Genomic DNA, 22,167 nt, shown 5'->3' with positions numbered 1-22,167 from the left:
AATTCTATTACAAACAAAAAGCCCTCTAATAATTGGAAAATGAAACAACTATCCTTTGTATTTGTTACCTATTCGTCCGTAGCCACTATCAATTACTTGAATCAAGTATTGCTTAAGGTTTGAGGCAGTGGGACAGGTAAGGCCTGAATATCCATATGTAAAATTGTCTGATTCTTTCAAAACTAGTCTATGTATGGATTAACAGTAACTTCAAGCTTCCTGGAGTACATTATTGAAATATAATTATGTATACCAGTGCTTATAATAATGTTTGACTATAAAGAAAATAAAAGAGGAATGTCTACCTACCAAATAGATTAATGCTATTTTGAAATTTGGGGAGAAACTTAGTTTTAAGAAGAAAGGGAGAATTTTTCCAAGGGACAGTTCAGAGGAGATGAACCAAAAGAGGGAGAAGTTCATTCAGAAAAATTATTTGGACAAAATCCACAAATACTGTTGAGTCAGGGATTAGGTGGCACAGGAAAACAAAAACAAAAACAGTTCTCACCTAAGGAGGCCAAAAGTCATGCAGGCTGGAATTGAGAGTCAATTTTATTTGCAATAAACTTCATAGGAGCCAAAAGTTCATGTGAACCTTCACAAATGTAACTGTGATTGATCATGTCCGTGGTTTGTATACCTTGAATTTTTTAGTGTTTTGGGCTCTTTAATTCACAATGATACAATGAAAACAACATGGACTTTGAAATCATGCACATCTAAATTTGAATCCTGGTTCCAGCACTTAAGAGCTGTTTTGTTGCGAAATTTACTTCCCCTATTTTGTCAACTATAAAAGGCACAATTATTGCATTAATTATAAGTAATATATGTAATCAATGCAATTTCTGTTACAGAAAGGAATTAAAGAAAATATTGATATATATTATCACCATAAATATGCAATGGAGGAGATGGTTCTTGAACCTAAGTATTCTGACTCTAAGTCTGGGTTGCTTTTCACTAAAGGGACGTAATGGAAGGTAACATAGGGTGAGGTCATATCTACCATTCTGGAGCATTATTTATGATTGGAACAAGGAAAAAATAAAGCTGAAAAGAAATTCAGGGTCAGTTTTTAGAAGCTCCGAAATGCCAAGCTAAGAAATTTTGACTTGGATAGTACACCAATGAATTATCTGCAGAATGGAATGGCATATTGAAAAAAGAATACATATATATATATATGTAGGTATACATATACACTCTAGTAGTAATATGTGAAGCAAAGGTGAAAACAGAGAAACTGGAGGTGAGAAAAGTTAGAAAATTGTTGCAATAACACAGCAACTTCCAAAATTTTCAGCCCAGATTAGCAAATTTTGGGAGCTTTTGATACATACCATGTTTCCCTGAAAATAAGACCTAACCGGAAAATAAGCTCTAGCATGATTTTTCAGGATGACATCCCCTGAACATAAGCCCTAATGTGTCTTTTGGAGCAAAAATTAATATAAGACCCGGTCTTATTTTTGGGAGAACATGGTACTACATTTTCATTTTTGAGGATAAACAAAGGAGATTATTAGAAATTCTGACAAGTTCTGTAGTTAAAGTAGTGCAATAAATCATCTATTTGAATAATACTGAGTACCTTTTCTATATTTTTATTAATATATAAAGATAACCCTAGGTAATCCTAGCCTTAAACCATTAATATAGTATATATAGTTTTCCTTCATATAAATATATATTTTTTTAATTATGATTTTTTTCCAGAAAATTTCCCATTTCTAAGTCTTTTGGCTTTAGACAGCCTGACAGTATTTTGACAAGTATATATTACATATACACTATTCAATGCTGGTCATATGTCTATCCACCTATGATTTGCACTTCTCTTTTTAAAATTAGAGTTCCTTAGCCAAGTAACTATAATGCCACTTCTTTAGAATGTTTCTTTAGATATCTTCTCCTGCATAGGTTCTTTTTTTCTTCTAGTCTTCAACACCCGAAGGTACAACTAAGCTCTAATATCTTTATAAGTTTGGAGGTACATTTCAATAACTTTCTTATAATTTGTTTGAAATTGCTGTTTTTAAATTCTAAATACAATATCTGACAATGCTCACTATTTTCTTCCTAAGTTATTACAATTTATAAAATAAGCTAATCATACTCCTCCCAGGTTTTAACTTTATCAGGCAGCTTTGCCTTACTGAGAAAAATTAAATGCTCACATTTGCCAGTCCTGTCATTACTCTCTGGGAGATGAAATAATTAAAAAAGCAAGTAAGAAAAAAAGAGGCCAAATGTGACCTTTGGTGTCGTAGCTTAAAATAAATGCTATTGTGTGTAATTAGTCAATATTTTTATGGTTATGAAAATGAAGAAAACTGGAGCCATTTTATGAAAACCTCACAAAACATTTTCCAATAACATAGTCTTTATGATTTAATTTTCTTTAAAATACTCTAAACAGGTAGGAAAAATACCATATGCTATCCTTGCATAATTTGGAAAGAAAATTTATGCAGAAAGAACAAAATAAATGTAAACAATGGTAACACATTCAGAAAACATTCCTTATAGTTTTACAGAAAGCAACATTAGATCCGTTGGGAAGCAGATTTACAAAAGCAATAAAAATGTGATTCATTTTTTTTTTTTTTTTTGCTTTATGTTTTTATATCTAAAGATTTTGTTGGCCTTTTTTTCTTTTAGAGTTTGGTCAAAATATCCAGGGAGATATGAGATGTGTTAATAATTATTAAAAGTAACAATGTCATAATATTGAAAGCATTTTCAGAATAAATATGTAATTACAGATCCTGCTGAGCATATATATCCTTCAAAAGTTTTAAGAGAAGTTTATTCAATAACAAGAAAATGAGCATGAACTTTTATTAACTTCAAATAGGTTCAGAACATCATTTTAAAAAAAGGGCAACAAATGAAATTTACCAAGATGTCTCTTTTTTCCTTGTGCCAGAACTAAGGAGGTATTTTTTCCAGTGAAACACCACTCATTAAAAATCTAGCTATAAATATTGACCTTAACTGTGTAATAGAAATGTGAAATTTGAAATAAATATTTTTATAAATTAATTTAAATAAGCCATTAAAGCATAAATTGGATGATCATTAGAGACACACACAAAAGGAGGTGTAAAATTAATGTATATGTTGAGTTATTGGCACTTTTGAGGAACTTTAAGAATTCATGTTTCATAAAGTTATATTTAACTATTTAATTTTCTACTCAAAATTATATCCATGCTGCAAACCTACATTTGTCTTGTCTTATTTCCTTGGAATTAATAAGCTAAATGTGACCAAAAGGGACAGTGGGAATGCAAATGAAGTGCAGCTCCTTTAGGTGTGACCCATTTTCATTTCATCCCAAGAAACACTTACCTCAGAGTAAACCGGTGCCATTTTCAGCTGGTAATACATGATAAGTATGAAAATGAGGCCACCTTTGACACTTAACATGCAAATTTATATTGCTCTCAGTATGTATGTGCCCAGTAAAAAGAGGAAGTGGTGAGCGGCTGCTTCTGCTCTGTGACCTGAACTCTGCTCTGTGATCAAACTTCCACTTTCCCCCTCTGTAGATCAGGAATACGAGTGTGATATACATAACTAAATGTTTCAACCAGCCTGGCAGTGAGTACATTACTCATTGGCAATGAGGGAGAAACTCCCTAAGAAAACAATATCGTTTCAATTTGTTTTTTGTCAATTCAGTTAAATTGACCAATTTATCTCAGAGGGGATGTATTAACTGAATTAGCCTCCAGAGACTTTGATTTAATTGGTGTGGGTTGGGACCCCGGCATGCGTTTGTATTTTAAAAGCTCTCCAATTGATTGTAATGTGCAGCCGGGGATGAAGACCACTGGGCTCAACGAAACCCTCAGGATATGACTGTATTTCTCAGAGGCTGACTGCTTGGTGACTTCCCCAGCTCTGCGTTCCTATCAATTTCGTCTTTGGTTCCATCCTAATGCGTCATAGAACTGCTGGATTTCTTCCTCTCCTCAGATGACCTCACCTAATTTACAGAAAAACAGTAGGGAAGGAACAAGTGTACCATTTGAGAATGATGCCTTCTGTTTCCCGCCTGCAAAATTATCTGTACCTTCATTGGCTGCTTCCTCATGGTCTCCCACCTCAAAGGAGATGGAATATTAGCTCCTATCCGGGAAAAGACATCCCTTCTATTCTGAACCCCAGGCCCTTCATATCCTGATCTGTATCTTCCAACTGACCCATACCCCACTGTCTCAGATGGACCTTTGTTCTTGCTTATAAACCGTTCAGGTCTTGAAAACAATCTGAACCCAATTGCATACTCCTCTCTGTTTATCAACCTAGCTCTGCCCTTTGCTTTGTAGTCAAGCTTCTGCTTTTCTCTTTAAGCCCCAATTTTCTCACCTCTTTGCTCCTCAACTATAGCCACGTGGCATTTACATCAACAGTTACAATGAAAATGATTTTACCAAAGTCGCCGGTGACCTCTCGGTTGCTGAATTCAACAAGTTCTTATTTTTTCAACCACTTTGCATCATTTAATGATGTTGGCCACATCTCATTTATAAAATTTCTCCTCCCTGTGGTGTTATAACACTGTTCTCTTGTACTATCCATCTCTGTTTCCTGCAGCAACTTTTTTAGTCTCCGTCACAGGCTCAACTTCCTCTTCCTATCTGTTACATGGAAACTCTGCCTTCAATCTTGCCTCTTTCCATTTGTGCTCCATTTTCTATAACATTGCACCCTGATATATTTATATTTGCTCATATAGTTCTATCTGGTGTACCCCTCATATCCACCACCATACTCATTAGCCCTATCTACTATGTCTTCAAGATTCAGCTCAGGATCTTTCTCCTGTAGGAAGCCTTCTCTGGTGAGCCTCAGGACATCCACCTTCTATATAGTTCTAGCATGGAGTTTATGGTAAAATATTATTGTATATTAACTTTGGGATCTCCTTTTGCCCCCCACCCCCAATCAGCGAGAGTAAATTAATTGTAGGTATGAACTTTGTCTTAGTTATCTGTTATCCCTAGCACCTAGCACAGTGTCTGACTAGCATACAATCATCACTCAATAAATACTTGTTCAATGTATTACATTAATATGGCATCCTGTTTTCTAAAAAAAGCCAAAAAGCAATAACCTCTTCTTCTTTATGTATCCAAGATATAACCCAATATTTATCTTAGCATTGACGTATAAGACCATTCACAGTAAGATCCATCTGTCTGACCAAACTGAAGTTATCTCTCAATTTTTCCCATCCTCCATATGTTCATGCTCTTCCTCAATTCATTCACCAGTGTCTCGTTCTCTTTCTAACAGGATCTCTTTCATGACCGTGCAGTTTTATGTATGGTTTTCTCTGTCTTCAATATATGTCCATCTCTCATGCCTATGTCTGTCTGTCTGGCTCTCCTTCTTAAATCTCTACTCATTCATTTTAATGAACATTTTTGGACTCTTCTAGGTTGAGTGGTTGTTTTACCCTCTTCAGATCAAAAGCACTGTGTTCATTTATCTGCAATATATCCTATTGTGATGTACTGCAATGTGTACATTTCTGTTGTGTTTTGTCCACTAAAGTAGATTTCTGATCTTCGTGAGAAAAATATAATTTCTTGCTCATTGTTTTCTCCCTTTAGCTAATAAATAATTAGCACTCAAATGTCAATGATGGTGAATAAGTAAATTATTTCCAAAATAAAGGAATTTGTAGTAATACTCAACTCAGAGATAAAGTGACTAAGTAACATTTTCAATACCAATGACATTTATTTCCCAAAGGCTAATATTATTTCTGTCTTCTATCCTTCCTTTGTTCTGAATAGTCCTTATGTCTATGTAACCACACCTCTGTTGCTTTTGTGATGTTTTGGGGTAGGTTTACTTTGACTGTACTGTGTTTTCCATGAGACTGTAAATTCCTCAAGGGCACAATCTGTTCAATTCTATTCTGTGTTGCTTACAATGTGTCTAGCATGGTGGGAAACAAAACTATCATTCATTTATGTATTTATGAGCGTGTCTGGAATGTGCTGGGCATTGCTAGTTGTTGGAAATGTTAATGCTTTTTATCTGGACCCACAAAAATTATTGTAAGACTAGCTAATCAGTAGAATACAATCTATACCTTAAAAAAAAAGATGTGTCAAAATATGATAAATTCTGTATGTTCATTTTATGGGTAAAAAAACATGATTTTTAAAATTTCATATAAATTCAATATAAATATTAAAAATATCCCCTTTCTCAGCAATCCTGTCTGTTCATATTTGCTTATGCCTTGTGTTTCCTATTTGGTGTCCATGTCTCTCCCTGGTTTTATATATTTTTCATATCACACTGTATCTTTCTCTTTGCATCATAAAATTCTGTATTTTGCATATATATACAAAGCATCAGACATTCCAGAGATCACACTGTGATCATTTTATTTACAAACTGTCCTGCCCAGAGGTAGCTCTTCTGCTATTTTAAAACAAAAGTGAGTTTGCACCATGGAGAAGCTAAGTATGGGAATGGAGTTCTCACTCCACTATTTTTACTTATCTCATTTTCTTGTGGGATCAGAATTAGCTGGAAGGCTATTAAGTCATCATTGATTTTCCAGGTGCCTTTTGCTAAATATCACAACCTCTCATCAAACACAGGAAATAAGGCTTTCTACATTATAGGGGAATTTTGAGTAATCTCACAGATTTACTACAAACACAAAAAAGTCATTGCATTTTAAGAATTATTTGAAATTCCCTTTCAAATAGGTAGTTTCTACTGCAGATTTTGAATTGCCTGTACTGATTTCATTAGTTTTCAATTTTTTCAACCTTTTATAAAGATAACACATTTCAGTCTCCCCCGCCCCCACCGACTTTGGCTGTCTAGTTCAACTAAAACATCCATTGTTTATTTGGTTATTATTTTTATTTCCTTAGTTATTTGTACTTTAGTACTGACACGTTTCACTTTATCCTATGAAATTTCAAATCCTCAGGCATTTTAAATTATATATGCTAAGAACTAAAAAGTTGTTTCCTGTTTATTTTTTTCTCCCAACTCTCCTAGGATTGTTATTGATTGATTATAAAAATTAAAATATTTATTTGTCATTTAAAAATTCAAAACTATAATTGTTAGCACATAGCAAAATTAAAAATCATGTTATAATCAACTTCATCTTTCTAGGGATACACTGCTTACAATCAACATATTATAGGGGTGCATTTAATAATAGGAAATGTTTGAACACATGTAATCATTTACCTTAAAATGAAATCACATTTTTAACAGTGAATGAGGTATGAAAAATCCACAGAATCTAAATTACTCTAAAGCAGTATGATGATTGATAACATCAATTTTGGCTCTAAATAAAAACAACATTTGCCAGTTTTTAAATTACTACTCAAAGCAGTAAAATCGAGGACTACAATATTGTGTTAATATAATAGTTTACCAAAGATAAATACTGGGTCTACAAAAGTAAAGAAGCATACTGCTATACACTGAATATGTGTGTCCCCACTCCCCCCAAAAAATTATATGTTGAATCCTAATGCCCAATGTGATGGGATTAAGAATGGGGCTTTTGGGAAGTGATTAGATGATGAGGGTATAGCTTTCATGAACAGGTTTGGTGCCCTTATAAAAGAAATCCAGTTTCATTCTTTTGCACATGGCTTTCCAATTCTGCCAGCACCATTTATTGAAAAGGCTGCTTTTTCTCCATTGTATGTTTTTGGCTTCTTTGTTGAAAATTATCTGTCCATATTTATGTGGGGTTATTTCTGGGTTTTCAATTCTATTCCATTGATCTGTGTGTCTGTTTTTCTGCCAATACCGTACTGTTTTGATTATTATTACCCTGTAGTACAAGCTGAAGTCAGGGAGTGTGACACCTCCAACACTGTCCTTTTTTCTTAGGATAGCTTTGGCTATTTGGGGTCTTTTGTGGTTCCAAACAAATATGATGATTTTGTAGTTGTATTTCTTTTAAAAATTGGGATTGAATTGGGATTGAATCTGTATATTGCTTTGGGTAATATGGCCACTTTAACTATGATGATTCTTCCAATCCATGAACATGGAATGTCTTTCCATTTTTTTGTGTCTTCTTCAATTTATTTAAAAAATGTCTTATATTTTTCAACATATAGGTCTTTCATATCCTTGGTTAAGTTTATTCCTAGGTATTTTATTATTTTTGTTGCAATTGGAAAAGGAATTGTGGTTTTTTTTTGTTTGTTTTTAATTTCTTTTTCTGAGGTTTCATTGTTAATATATAGGAATGCAAAGGAATTTTGTACATTGATTTTGTAGTTGGCAACTTTACTGTATTTGTTTACTGCTTCTAATAGCTTTTCGGTGGCGTCTTTAGGATTTTATATATGTAGCACCATGTCATCTGCAAGAGTGACAATTTAACTTCTTCATTCCCAATTTGGATGCCTTTTATTTCTTTCTCTTGCCTGATTGCTCTGGCGTGGACTTTCAACACTATGTTGAAAAGCAGAGGTGATAGGGAACGGCCCTGTCATGTTCCTGAACATAGAGCAAAGAGCTTCAGTTTTTCGCCATTAATTATGATACCAGCTAAGGGTTTGTCATATATGGCCTTTCTTATGTTGAGGTATTTTTCCTTCTACACCCATTTTATTAAGCGTTTTGATCATAAATGGATGTTGTATCTTGTCAAGTGCTTTTTCTGCATCTATTGATATAATCATATGAATTTTTGTCCTTTTTTTTTGGTGTATTTTATTGATCTGTCACCATGTACCAAAATTAATTCAAAATGGATCAAAGACCTAAACATAAGACCTGAAACAATAAACTACATAGAAGAAATCATAGGTACTAAACTTATGGACCTTGGGTTCAGAATGCATTTTATGAATTTGATCTCAAAGGCAAGGGAAATAAAAGCTAAAATAAATCAATGGGACTCTATCAAACTAAAAAACTTCTGCGCAGCAAAACAAACCATCGAGAAAATAAAGAGGCAACAAACCGAATGGAAGGTTTTTGCAAAAAACACCTCCGATAAGGGACTAATATCCAAAATATATAAGAAACTCATATCAGTCAACAACAACAACAAACAAACAAAACAAAAAATAATCCAATTAAAAAATGGGCAGAGAAACTGAACAGACATTTCTCCAAAGAAGACATACCAATAGCCAATAGACATGAAAAAATGTTCAACATCACTAATCATCAGAGAAATGCAAATAAAAAACACAATGAGATATCACCTCACACCAGTTATAATAGCCATCATCAACAAGACAAATAATGACAAGTGTTGGAGAGGCTATGGAGAAAAAGGAACACTCATACACTGTTAGTAAGATTGTAGGTTGGTGCAGGTACTGTGGAAGGCAGTGTGGAGGTTCCTCAAAAAATTAAGAATAGAACTACCATATGTTCTATAGAACATATGGACTACCCAGCAATCTCTTTCCTGAATATCTACCCAAAAAATGTGAAAACATTTATGCGTAAAGATATATGTGCTTTGATATTTATTGCAGCCTTATTTATGGTAGCCAAGACATGGAAACTAGCAAAGTGTCCTTGTATAGATGATTGGATAAAGAAGCTGTGGTATATATACACAATGGAATACTATTCTGCTATAAGAAAAGATGAAATAGTGCCATTTGCGACAACATGGATGGATCTTGAGATTATTATACTGAGTGAAATAGAAAAAATTGAGAAACATATGATTTCACTGATATGTGGTATACAAAACTGAAAACAACAAAAGAACAAGACAAACAAATGATGAAAAAAAAACCTCATAGACACAGACAATAGTTTAGTGGTTACCAGAGGGTAAGCGGGGTGGGGGTGGGGTGGTAGATGAGGGTAAAGGGGATCAAATATATGGTGATGGAAGGAGAACTGACTCTGGGTGGTGAACACACAACATGATATACATATGATGTATTACAGAATTGTACACCTGAAATCTATGTAACTTTACTAACAATTATCACCCCAATAAACTTTAATTAAAAAAAAAGAGAGATCCAAGAGACATCCCTTGCCCCTTCCACTATGTGAGATCATAGTTTAAAGTTTTCAGTAAAGAATCCAGTCCTGACCAGACATCATCTTCGACTTTGCAGCCTCCAGAATGTGAAAAATAAATATTTATTGTTTATAAGCCACTCAGTTATGGTATTTTTGTTATAGCTGCCAGAACAGACTAAGATAAACACTGAATGAAAAACAACCTTAACATGTTCCAAAATCCAGAAAATCAGTAATTTTACATAATTCCCTAGCAGGGATCTGGCATGATTGGCATGTAGTTCCATAAATACACGTTTGTCTCATTATCATTTTGTATAGTTTATGAAAGTATTAATATAGTTTTAATAAGTAAATATTTTTAGGTTACAAAACTGACTACTCATCTCTATATACTTGAAACACAAAAATTCCGAATTTGAAAAAAAATAAAAGGCTGGGTATTTAGTACTATTAGTGTCACCTTTTCAAACTTCTGAAAGTGTTCATTGTTAATTTGTTTTCATTTATAAATACATCACATTGTATTTATTTCAGTAGTATGCATATGACATCTTGAAATGTATTTGTTCCATGAATCTTTAATAGCATGTGTTTGATTTCCTCTCCCCCATTCAAAAAAAAAAAACATTTAGAATTTACAATGGGAAGAAGTCTCTAGCAATGACCTTGTATACACACCTTCATAAATTTACAAGATAGCAAACTGAAGCCCAGAGAAGGGTAAGCAAGATTAGCAGGGTCATAGCCCCAGGAAATCGGTGAGTTGAAAATGAATCTTCTCACTTGTATCTGTGGAGATTTCCCCTCTACTGTATACCAAACAAAATCATTTATTTGCTAACTATTTGCGCATTTTTCCTAATAATTTGTGAGGTAACTAAGATGTGTGGAATGTATTTCTGAACAATTCAACGTTGGAAGGGTATCACTGAAATGCAAAATTTCTAATTGTTTTGAATTTTAAATGATATACATAAATGTATCACTATTCATATCCAAAACATAACATGTAAATGCCGTCATATAATTAAAATGCAGAGGGTACCAAAAAAATATAAACACATATTAAGAAAATAAAAAACTGTATTAAAATTGTAATAATATATACTGATAACAAAAGATGAATACAAGTCATGTGTATACCTTTTTTTTGTCACCCCGATATGTTCATCATTGGAATGCAGTAAAATTAATTTTCTTATCAAAATTACATAACAAATTTCAAACTTGTTCTTCGAAAAAAATAAAAGAACATCAAGAAACACGGGTGTATGATAAATATCCATATCTAGACCATCTGTCTATCTTCTTCACCATATGTCATTCTATTAATTGCTAATATCATCCTTATTATGCATCACCTCATCTGTAACATTATTCCATGAAACTGAGAAGGCATCAATAACAACTACAAAAAAACACCTGCTATATGTGTTTCTAGTTGATAAATTTCAGCAGGTTCTGGTTTGCTCTTGGGCAAAATTTTCTAATTGCTTTTGCATAACAGGAGACTTTCTACCAGGGCAACTTTCTTTCATTACAACCAGCACATTACTATCTTCTTAAATTGTTTTTTTATAAATAATTAAATCTCCCCAAAATATTTAATCAAAATGTTTATTTAGCAACTATTATGTGAACAAAAACATGGGCATATTGGTTACTGGGCTAAATATTATGAAGAAGAATAAAATATGAGTAGGAATTTATATGTGAAAGAATTTGGCAAACTATGACCTGCAAATCCATTAATAAATACTGTTTAGCTCTTAGGTTAGGCTAGTAATTATCTAACATACAAACTGTACAGCCTTTTTTCACTTTGTATATGAAGAGAGAATTTTAACCTCATTATGATCTTTCTGTTTAATCAAACTCAATATCTGGATAGACCACACCGGTAACTGTCCTTTTCTTGGCAACAGTTGAAACAGATCCACTGAAAACTCAATCATTTAAGAAGTGCTGATTATTTTGTTCTTTCTGAGATGATTTTGGTTGAAGAAGCAAATCTATGGCCCATGAAATGATGAGGAAGCAGTGGTAAACAGAATAGAATTCAGTGTTAAAAATGTGAAGTAATGTGAAACAAAGGTGGGGGGGAATAAAGGATTATTGAAGACATCAGGAAAGAATTTTTGGAGGAGGTGCAAGTCAAGTAAGATACTGAAAAGTCAGCAAAATATGGTTAATAGGTTTGCTTTCATTCAGGACAGGTCAGATATATATAAAAATGAGGATGGTGATTTTGTTTACTATTCACCTGCTGGGATAATTTTGGTATAGTTAAAGAAACAACTGGATGGACACACATTCTGGGTGATTTTTGGAATCAGATGAGTTAACAATTATTATCAGCAGCAGAACCATCACAACATCTAGCACTTCTATCAATTGTTTGTGTTTAGCCCATATACTAAGTACTTTTATATTAGGTATAATGCCACCCTCATATAAATTCTTAACACCCTATGAAGTAGATAATTGTCTATTTACTTATTAATGTACTGATTAATTTACTTTGGATTCCACAAATATTAATGAACATTAGTAGGTATGCCAGACTAAATACTATATGGGATATACAGTATGTAAGGTTTCTTATTATTTTGCATTGGTTAACAAGACATACACACAAAACTAGGTAATATATAATAATGTTTTCTTACAAGAGATGTACAATCTTCTGTAAAATTCAGATGAGGAAGATAATTGGTGATTGATTAAATAAAGTATGTAAAAGGTGACTCCCAGTGACTTCCAGTGAAGATAGCAGAGTAGGTAAATGCTGTGCTCACCTCCTCCCACAACCACATCAAAATTACAACTAAATTATAGAACAATCACTCTTGAGAAGCACCTGAAGTCCAGTTGAACAGAACTATAACTAAGGATGTAAAGAAGCCACATTGAGACTGGTAAGAGGGGCAGAGAAATGAAACGGGTTGTTTTCACACCCATGTGTGGTGGTTAAAAATTGAAAGGGATATCTCAGCTGTGGAATCCCCACTGAGGAGTGAGGGGTCCCAGCTCCACATGGGGCTCCCCAGCATGAGCAGTAGTGCTAGGAACAGAAGTCATCACAACAGCTGGCTATGAAAATCAGCAGGGATTCAGTCGGGTGAGAAAGAGGTCTGCTATAGATCCAAGTGCCTTCTTAAAGGGTCCTAGCATAGACTCATTCACTTATAAAAACTGCCCTAAGATTCAGTGAAGGGACATAAGATCAAAAAGTGATAGGGACATATGGCAAGGAAACGAATTGTCTGGCTTCAGGGCAAAGGCGGGAGGGGCAGTTCTCTCTGGGACTAAAGTGAAGGCAGGTACTTTCATTGTTGACACCGCCCCCCCACCCAGCCCACAGGTGCTGGTGCCAATTCTGAGTCTCCATCAAACTGGAAAACACAGTGCTTGCCCCACCCTGGTGATTATCTGAGACCCTGTCCTACCCGATTCTCGCAACAGGTATGATCCGTTTTCAGAAGCTAATTCACACAAGCTGATAGCCTGAGCCCACACTACAGCATGGCCTGGATCGCTTGCTAAGCAGCCACCAGCCCGACACTAGGGACAGTGAACCTCAGTTCACAGCATTAGCACTCCCAGGCACTTCCAATCCCAGCACAGGCAGCTACCAATGGCAGTTCACTTTGTGTCTCCTACCAGGTGAGGTGTCCCTGACCTTGGTCTGCACTAAAGCCCCTCATAAGAGGCCCTAGAACAAGCACACCTGGTGGTAGGCTTCACACCACACCAGAGTGCTACCCAATTAGGGCCACAAATGACACACCCAAAAGGTGGATTCAGCAGGTATCAAGCCTGACTAAGGTGAATCTCGTACCATGGAATCACTCCACAAACAACAACTTGCTCTCTATAGTCATAACCACTACTCAGAGCCAGTCAGACTGAGGGTCAATCCCACCTACTGACATGCCAACAGCAATCAAGGTTCAACTGTAACAGGAGAGTACTCACAACCCACACAAGGGCCACACCTGGAGTGCATGGCTCAGGTGAACAGGGAGACCATGCCACTGGTTCCCTCAGGACACCTACTACATAAAGCTGCTGTGCTAAGACTGGGGAATGTAGCAGATCTACTTAATACATAGAAACAAATACAGGGAGGCTGCCTAAATGAGAACACAATGTAATAGGTCCCAAAGGAAGAACAGAACAAAATTTCACATAAAGAACTAAACATAAAGGAGGGAAGAAATCTACCTGATGAAGAGGTCAAAACACCAGTTATAAGGATGTTCAATGAACTTAAGAGAAGAATAGATGAACTCAGTGAGAAGTTCAACAAACACATAGAAAACATAAAAATATAATAAAATAATAACCAGTCAAAAATGAATAATACATTAACTGAAATGAAGAATACATCAGTTGGAATGAATAATAGATTACTTGTATCAGAGGATCAACTCAGTGCTTTGGGAGACAAGGTGGTGGAAAACACCCAATCAGAACAGTAAAAAGAAAAATGAATAAAAACAAAATAATAAGGATAGATTAAGGGACCTCTGTGACAACATCAAGAGTAACAACATTCACATCATAGGGGTACAAGAAAGAGAAGAGAGAGAGGAAGGGATTGAAAACCTATTTGAAAAAATAATGACTGAAAACTTCCCTCACCTGAAGAAAATAGACATACAAGTTCAGGAAGTGCAGAGAGTTCCAAACAAGAAGAACCCAAAGAGGCCTTCACCAAGACACATCAAAATTAAAATGCCAATGGTTAAAAATGAAGAAACTATCTTAAAAGCAACAAGAGAAAAGCAATCAGTTACCAAGGGAGCTCCCATAAGACTGTCAATAGAAACTTTTCAGGCCAGAAGGGACTGGCATGCAATTTCCAAAGTAATGAAAGACAAGGACCTACAACCAAGATTACTCTATCGAGCAAGGCTGTCATTGACAATCTAAGGAGAGATAAAGTGCCTTCCAGACAAGAAAAGCTGAAGGAATTCATCAAAACCAAAGCAGTACTACAAGAAATGTTAAAGAGATATCTTTAAGAAGAAGAACAAAAATAAATGAATGAATGAATGAATGAATGAATGAATAAATAAATAATATAAATAAGGAAATATTGCAAAGAAAAATAATTCTCACATAATGAAAGCAGTGGATCAAACAATAGAAAAACTAATACAAAGACTGAAAGGCAAAAGTTGGAAAATCATGTGTAATTACAATGGTAAATTAAGTGATACACACAAACGCACACACCCAAAAGAAGTTAAAAAAAAAAAAAAAGAGAGAAAAATATAAACATGGAGGAGGTGAGTAAAAATGACAGTGATTTTAGAAAGTTTTCAAACTTAAACTGCCCATCAGCTTGGTATATAGATAAAGCACATGGTAACCACAAAATAAAAATCTACAAGAGATATCCAAGAAATAAAGAAGCAGCAGAAAGTAATCAACATGCAAAAACAGAACAAGAGAATAAGAACAAAGAACTACAAAAACAATCAGAAATCAATTAATAAAATAGCAGTAACTACATAGCTATCAATAATTACATTAAATGTAAATGGATTAAATATTCCAAACAAAAACTGAATTGATAAAGAAAAGATGATATATATATATATATATATGTGACTGGACATTAATTTCCTGAACTCATCCTAAAAAAAGTGCAACATACCTCACTGTTGAATATCACTATGGTCACCTTTGAAGTACTCCCCTTGGGAAGCTATGCTCCAAAGTCAGCACCTAGTCCACCCTTCAAAGCAATTTTGGAACTCTTTTTCTGAAATGGCCATCAGAGCTGTTGTTGTATTGCCCTTGATGTCCAGAATGTCATCAACATGTCTTCCTTTCAATATTTCCTTTATCTTTAGGTAAAGAAATAAGTCATTGGGGGCCAGATCAGGTGAGTAGCGAGGTGATTCAATACAGTCATTTGTTTACTGGCTAAAAACTCCCTCACAGACAGTGCTGTGTGAGCTGGTGCATTGTCATAATGCAAGAGCCATGAATTGTTAGTGAAAAGTTCAGGTCGTCTAACTTTTCCACAAAGCCTTTTCAGCACTTCCAAATAGTAAACTTGGTTAACTGTGTCCAGTTGATACAAATTCATGATGAATAATCCATCTGATATCAAAAAAAAAGGTTAGCCACATCTTTGCAACAAGTCTGCAAACTTAATTGTCAGACTTTGTATATATGGTAGAATATTACTCAACCATGAAAAAGAATGAACCTTATCATTTGAAACAACAGGGATGGACCCAGAGGGTATCATGCTAAGTGAAATAAGTCAGGCAGAGAAAGACAAATACCATATGATTTCACTTATATGTGGAATCTGAAAAACAAAATAAATGAAAAAACAAAATTGAAATAAACTCATAAATACAGAGAACGAAATGATGGTTGCAAGATGGGAGCGGATGGAGGAGCAGGGTGAAAAATTGAAGTGATTGGGAAGTACAATTTGACAGTTACAAAATAGTCATGGAGATGTAACGTACAGCTTAGGGAATATGGTCAATAATATTGTAATAACTATATATGGTGTCTGGTGCATGAAAAACCTATTGGGGCAATCACTTTGTAGGTTATATAAATGTCTAACCATTATTTTGTACACCTGAAACTAATATAAAATTGAATGTCAAAAATAAGCCTAATTTTAGCCCAGCTTCCAGTATTTTTGTATTTCTTTTGCCTTCTTTTACAATACTCCCCAAATCATCCCTCCCATTACTTCCATAAGTGCTTTATGCCCTTGTGCCTTAAGAGACAAAACATTGGTTATTTGGAACCTTCCAAATAAATACTGATTCAAAATTAGTCAAAAATTTTAGTCAAATCAATCAATATTAACTCTCTTAAATGTTTCTGAGTTAATAAATTATCAATTCTCAAACAAATTCTGTTTCTTTGAGCATTATGAATGTCTAAAATAAACATTCTATGGACCATCCAAATGGATAAGTCTTCTTATTTGCATAAGCTCAAGCTTTTGGTATCTATTGCATTTTCAACAAAGAAATAATTTTCCCATAACTGCAAATTGGCAAATATCTCATATATATATGCATTCTATGGAATGAAAATTAGTGTCTGAGTTTGTGTAAAATCCATTAATAGTGATTTCTGAATCACTCTTTTCTTTTAATTCACAATTTGCTGTTTGTCTGAACTTTCAGTCCTTTTAAAATCACCATTTCTTGACTGCTCAACCATGCAATACATAGACAGAAGCTATATTAATAACCTCTCAAAGGTGCAGTGCACTGATACTGCTATTTATGCTGCTGTCTGGAAAAAAGCATATTTATTCTGTCCAAGCACCCATGAGACATGAAACTATTCTTTGTTCAGACTCACAGTAGATAGTCATTTCAAAACTTCAATTACTATTTCAGCATGTTCCTCCATTCCCGTTTCCAGAACCACAGCCAGTGATTTCTAATAGCAAAATGTACTTTATAAACCATACACACATGTGCCTTGCATAAAATGAGCAAATAAAACTATACATAAATGATTAATATCTTCAGAAAAATATAGAATTCAGATGAAATAATGTTAGTATATGCAAATTGTATACCTCCCAGCTAATGACTGAAGACAGCTGAATGAATAATAATAAAAAAAATATACATTTCATCCATCTTGTAATCAAAGAAAAATAATCATACATTAATATTCAACAAATATTTCTTCAGATTTAAGTCAGTATAGAGCTGTTCTTTGTGGTACAGGATTTATGAAAAATAAAATCATGGCACCTTATTTCTGCCTTTGAACAATTTACAATCATAATAAATATGATGTATTCTTTTTTTTGAAATGAGAGTCCTGAATAAAAAAAAAGATGGTTTATAGTCTCAATCTTACTTTATGTAGACCTTAAATTCCATGATCTGGCTATAACTTCTCTTCTTGTGTGAAATGTTCTTTTCGCATTAACATTCATCTCTTTTTCTTGAATCTTTTATTTTCCCTTTTTTTTTTTTTTTGCCAATGAAAAATACACACCTCTAGTGTATGTAAAACTGAAGCAGCACACTTGAATCACACGATTTTGAAAACATGATTTTCACTATATTGTCCCTTATAAGTATAATTTGTTTTGAGTGGAAGACACCATAAAAAATCTACCTCATACAATTTAGTGTTCTATTCTTTGTTGGGATATTAATAAAAGTAACTACCACCATATTTATCATGCAGTATCCACTTTAAAAAGCACAATGCAAGATATTTCAGATCTCAAATCCAGGAGAAAAGTTTGTTTTTGCTGTGCATTGTTATATTTGTATTTTATACCTGATGGTTTCCATGTACATCGATCAGGTTTTCCTATTTGTTTGGCAGCTGTCATATTTAAGTCGAATGTATGAATCAGTCTTAAAAGTTGTTTACCGACTTGTCCGTAAGTTTTTAGGATCATGTAACCATTTTACCAAATGTTCTCATTATCCCCATTTCACTACTTATTTTTAATGCTCTTGCACTATATCTCGTTTTATAAGCCTTTGAAAATTAGAAGGGTAATGGATAAGCATCTACGTGTGACAGGAAAGTCTTACTTGAAGCTGAGAGTCTTACTTGAACCTTCTTACTGTGGGTTGCTACTGCCAGGTGAGTGGACTATCCCTGTTGCTTCCATTTCATCATTTTCTACTCCCTCCTTAGTGCTCAGTCTTCTCTCTCCATTCTATGGATAATCTTACCAAGGACTTTGCCATTTTCCAGGTATTTTAGCTTGGGAAAGTGACTGGATCTCTCGATGCCTTATATTCCTCATTTCTAAAATGGAGATGAAAATGCCTCCATCGGTTTGTTTGGAGGCTTAAATGAGACGGAGTGCATGCAGTGGTTAGCACAATGCCTGGCACATCGTTAAGTGCCTCAAAAATGATGCTGATGATGACAGCATTGCAGTAACAGCAAGTACTCTCCCATACGACTTTATTTTTTCAGTTTCTTCTAACTGCATGAGATTTTTCTAAGCTCACAGACTTGAACATTCATCTTTGACCCTATCTTGTCGCTTTCTCCTTCCATATCCAGCCAGTTGTCAAATATTATGTCTTTTTCCCTTTACAGTAGCTCTCACATCTGTCCCTTCTCTATTCCTCAAATATCACCCTCATTCTGTCTGTAAGTAATCTGCAGGTTATGGTGAATCAGTGAAAATATTCTCTGAAAGAGAAGGAGAGCTAGCAGAATTTTGAGGACTAAGACACTGAAATATGCAGAGCTGCCCTTATTACCAATAACAGCAATAAACAAGCAGTCAAGAATGCCAGTGGGCTAGGCTGAGGTGTTCACAGTCAAACACTGCTTAATAAAGTTTAGAGAAAAAGAGGCCTTATTAAATCCAATAGAAATATTTAATTCATGGAAAGGTGGTGGGAGTAATACTTATCTGCAGTTACTAGTAATATGAAAGCCAAAGAACTTAGTTTAAATTAACTAAGTTATACCATGTGTTCCATATCTACTGCCACCAACATCACTGTTATTGGACACACCAGCAATTAAAATGGCAAATCATACAAGTGAAGGTAGAATTACGGTTAAAAAAAAAAAATTCCTACCATCTGTATCAATGTTTACACAGGGTAATGTGTGATTTTAAAAAAAAGGGCCAACTAAGGTACCAGTGTCTTGTATTATATATTTTATGATCCAATCTGTTGCTATGTGACTATTACATTGGGAATTCCTTAGGAGCCTAACACAGTGGTTCACATAGCACAGATTTTCAATAACTGTTGATAAATACATGAGCTCAATATTTCCTTAAAGACGGCATCACACCTCAAAGATTTAATTAAAATTTGTATACAATAGAACAAATTTCAAACTATTAAAATGTGTTAAGAGAGTAATATTATTTCAATGATGTTTCCTTACCTTTACATACAGGCCTGTGATCGCTCCAAGCCGCAAAGACTTCAGCTATCCGCTGACAGGTGATGCTCTTAGCACCTTGTAAGACATAATCTTCATCACAAGAAAACTGCACAGTTGATCCAAGGCTAAAATTGAACAAAGGATTAAAAAAACAGGATTAGAAACACATAGCCTAAGGATTAGGTTCCTCTTCTACTGGCAATAGCTAACAGGTCAAAAATGTTCCATTGTGACAAAAAGTATTTTTCTACTGGGAAAACAAAATATGAAGGAAAAAAATGACTTGTACAAATGTATACTAAAAGTAATAAACAGATGAATCTGCTGTAAATGAATAAAATGCAGATAGTGGTAGGGATTGTAAAAAGTCGTCATTAAGTTTAGTTATCTTGTTATTAGTTGTAGAAGTCAAGGTTAAATAAGTGACTAAGTGCCCTTTCCTAAGAAGGTGGTAAATATGAAGGAAAAAGTGGACTTCTTGACATGAACCCCAGTGTTTGTGTTCATACCACATTATAGTACTTCTCTAGCAGGTATTTTATGTGTATTTATTTGGACACATATTTGTGCATCCATGTCTACCTGTGTATGTATGTATGTATACACACACACACACACACTTACACACACACACACTCATATATCTGTATGCATATAGGCTGCAAAATAGTGCTGATCGTTTTTCATATATAATTCACCCACCTTTTATTATTTAACCTATTGCAATTTGGATATTGCTTTCCTTTCCATTGAAAGTGAAGTTACTAAAATGATCATTTTTTAAAACCTAATTGCAAAGGGTAGTGTGTTTTTTTTTCCTTAAATAAAAAACTGAGCATGTATTTTCTTCCTGAAAAATCCTTAAACAACAACTCACTAGCAAAAATATATCAAGTCCAATTTCCTTAACGTGGCTTAAAAAAGCCTTCCAGCAGTAAGTCCCAGACAACTTCCTCACCTCATCTCTAACCCAAGGCCACACACAATGAGCACTTTCAGCAGGTGACAGTTTCTGCACATACCATGGCATTTTCAGTCTGTACTGCTCTCCCTGACCCTTCCTGCTTAGAAGGCCTTACCTGCACTTCTCACCCAGCCTACGCCTGAACAGCTCCTGTTCAGTGCCCTGAGCTTGTCCTGCAGAGCATTACATGATTACATTTTTGTTGTACGAAAATATCTCTGGAACAATGTAGAGGACAATTTGAAAGGAAAACTAATAGAAAAAAGGAGACCAGTAAGAAAATAGCTCAAATAATTTAGGCCAAGGGTTGGCAAACTCTGTCATGCAGTCCAAATCTGGCCCATTGCTTGTTTTTGCAGAGCCCAGAAGCTAAAAATGGTCTCTATACTTAAAAAAAAAAAAAATAAAAAAAAAATCAAAGACAGAATATTTTATGGAATGTAAAAATTATATGAAATTCAGATTTCAATGTCCATAAGTAAAATGTCATTGGAACACAGACATACGCTTTCATTTACACATTATCTATGTCTGTTTTCATGCTACAGTGTCAGAGCTGAATAACTGCAATGGAGACTCTTTGGCCTACAAAATGTAAGATATTTACTATCCAGCCCTTTAAAGAAAAAGCTGATCAACCTCTGGTCTAAATATGACAAAAAACCTAAAGTAAGGGGTGGCATGGCAAAGAACAGAAAAATATCATATAGGGAATAATCTAGGCATTATAATCTATTCTCCCTAGAGTCGTTTTTCTTTTTACTCTCACTCTTTCTTTTGAAAAAGTGGTTTTATTTAAAATATAAAACAAATCCAGAAAAGTGTACAAAACAAAATGTACAGCTCATCGAATTATCATGAATGAAATCATATAACAAGAAACAATATTTCTAGGGTATTCTTAGACTTCTTCATGACTCCAAGTTTTATTCAGACTATGCTGTAGTCTGAGGAGATATACAAATGTATAATGAATTCTCTACCATTTTTTACTTCCCCATCTCAGTAAATGGAAACTCCATCCTTCTAGTTGAAGGCCAAACACCGTGGAGTCATTCTTGACCCATGTTTTCTCTTGTTAGCAACACTTTCAAAATAAAAAAAACTAACATTTCTCACCTTCTACAGTGTCACCACCCTGATCCGAGCCACCATTTCTCATGTATGTACTGCTGATAGTTCTTTTTGCTTTATGTTGGTTTCCTATTTCTGTTCTGAACTCCTTGCAATTTATCCTCAAATAGAATCCATGGCAATCTTTTAAA

General features: G+C 34.4%; 1 protein-coding gene across 5 annotated transcripts in view; it reads right to left on the bottom strand.

Moving 5' to 3' along the window:
• Nucleotides 1-22,167, bottom strand: part of CSMD3 (CUB and Sushi multiple domains 3) — a 1,092,836-nt gene that overhangs the window by 585,394 nt on the left and 485,275 nt on the right. For all 5 annotated transcript variants that reach the window (XM_088798979.1, XM_088798980.1, XM_088798981.1 and 2 more), the window contains one exon: nucleotides 19,939-20,063. In XM_088798979.1, coding sequence (XP_088655105.1) covers nucleotides 19,939-20,063 — 125 coding nt within the window. The remainder of the gene's footprint in view (nucleotides 1-19,938; nucleotides 20,064-22,167) is intronic.

Source organism: Rhinolophus sinicus, chromosome 6 (assembly GCF_057876585.1).
Source record: "Rhinolophus sinicus isolate RSI-liver-muscle chromosome 6, RSI-T2T, whole genome shotgun sequence".
NCBI classification, from domain to species: Eukaryota; Metazoa; Chordata; class Mammalia; order Chiroptera; family Rhinolophidae; genus Rhinolophus; species Rhinolophus sinicus.
The sequence above is the reverse complement of the archived record's forward strand: the minus strand, read 5'-3'. Positions and strand labels throughout refer to the sequence as shown.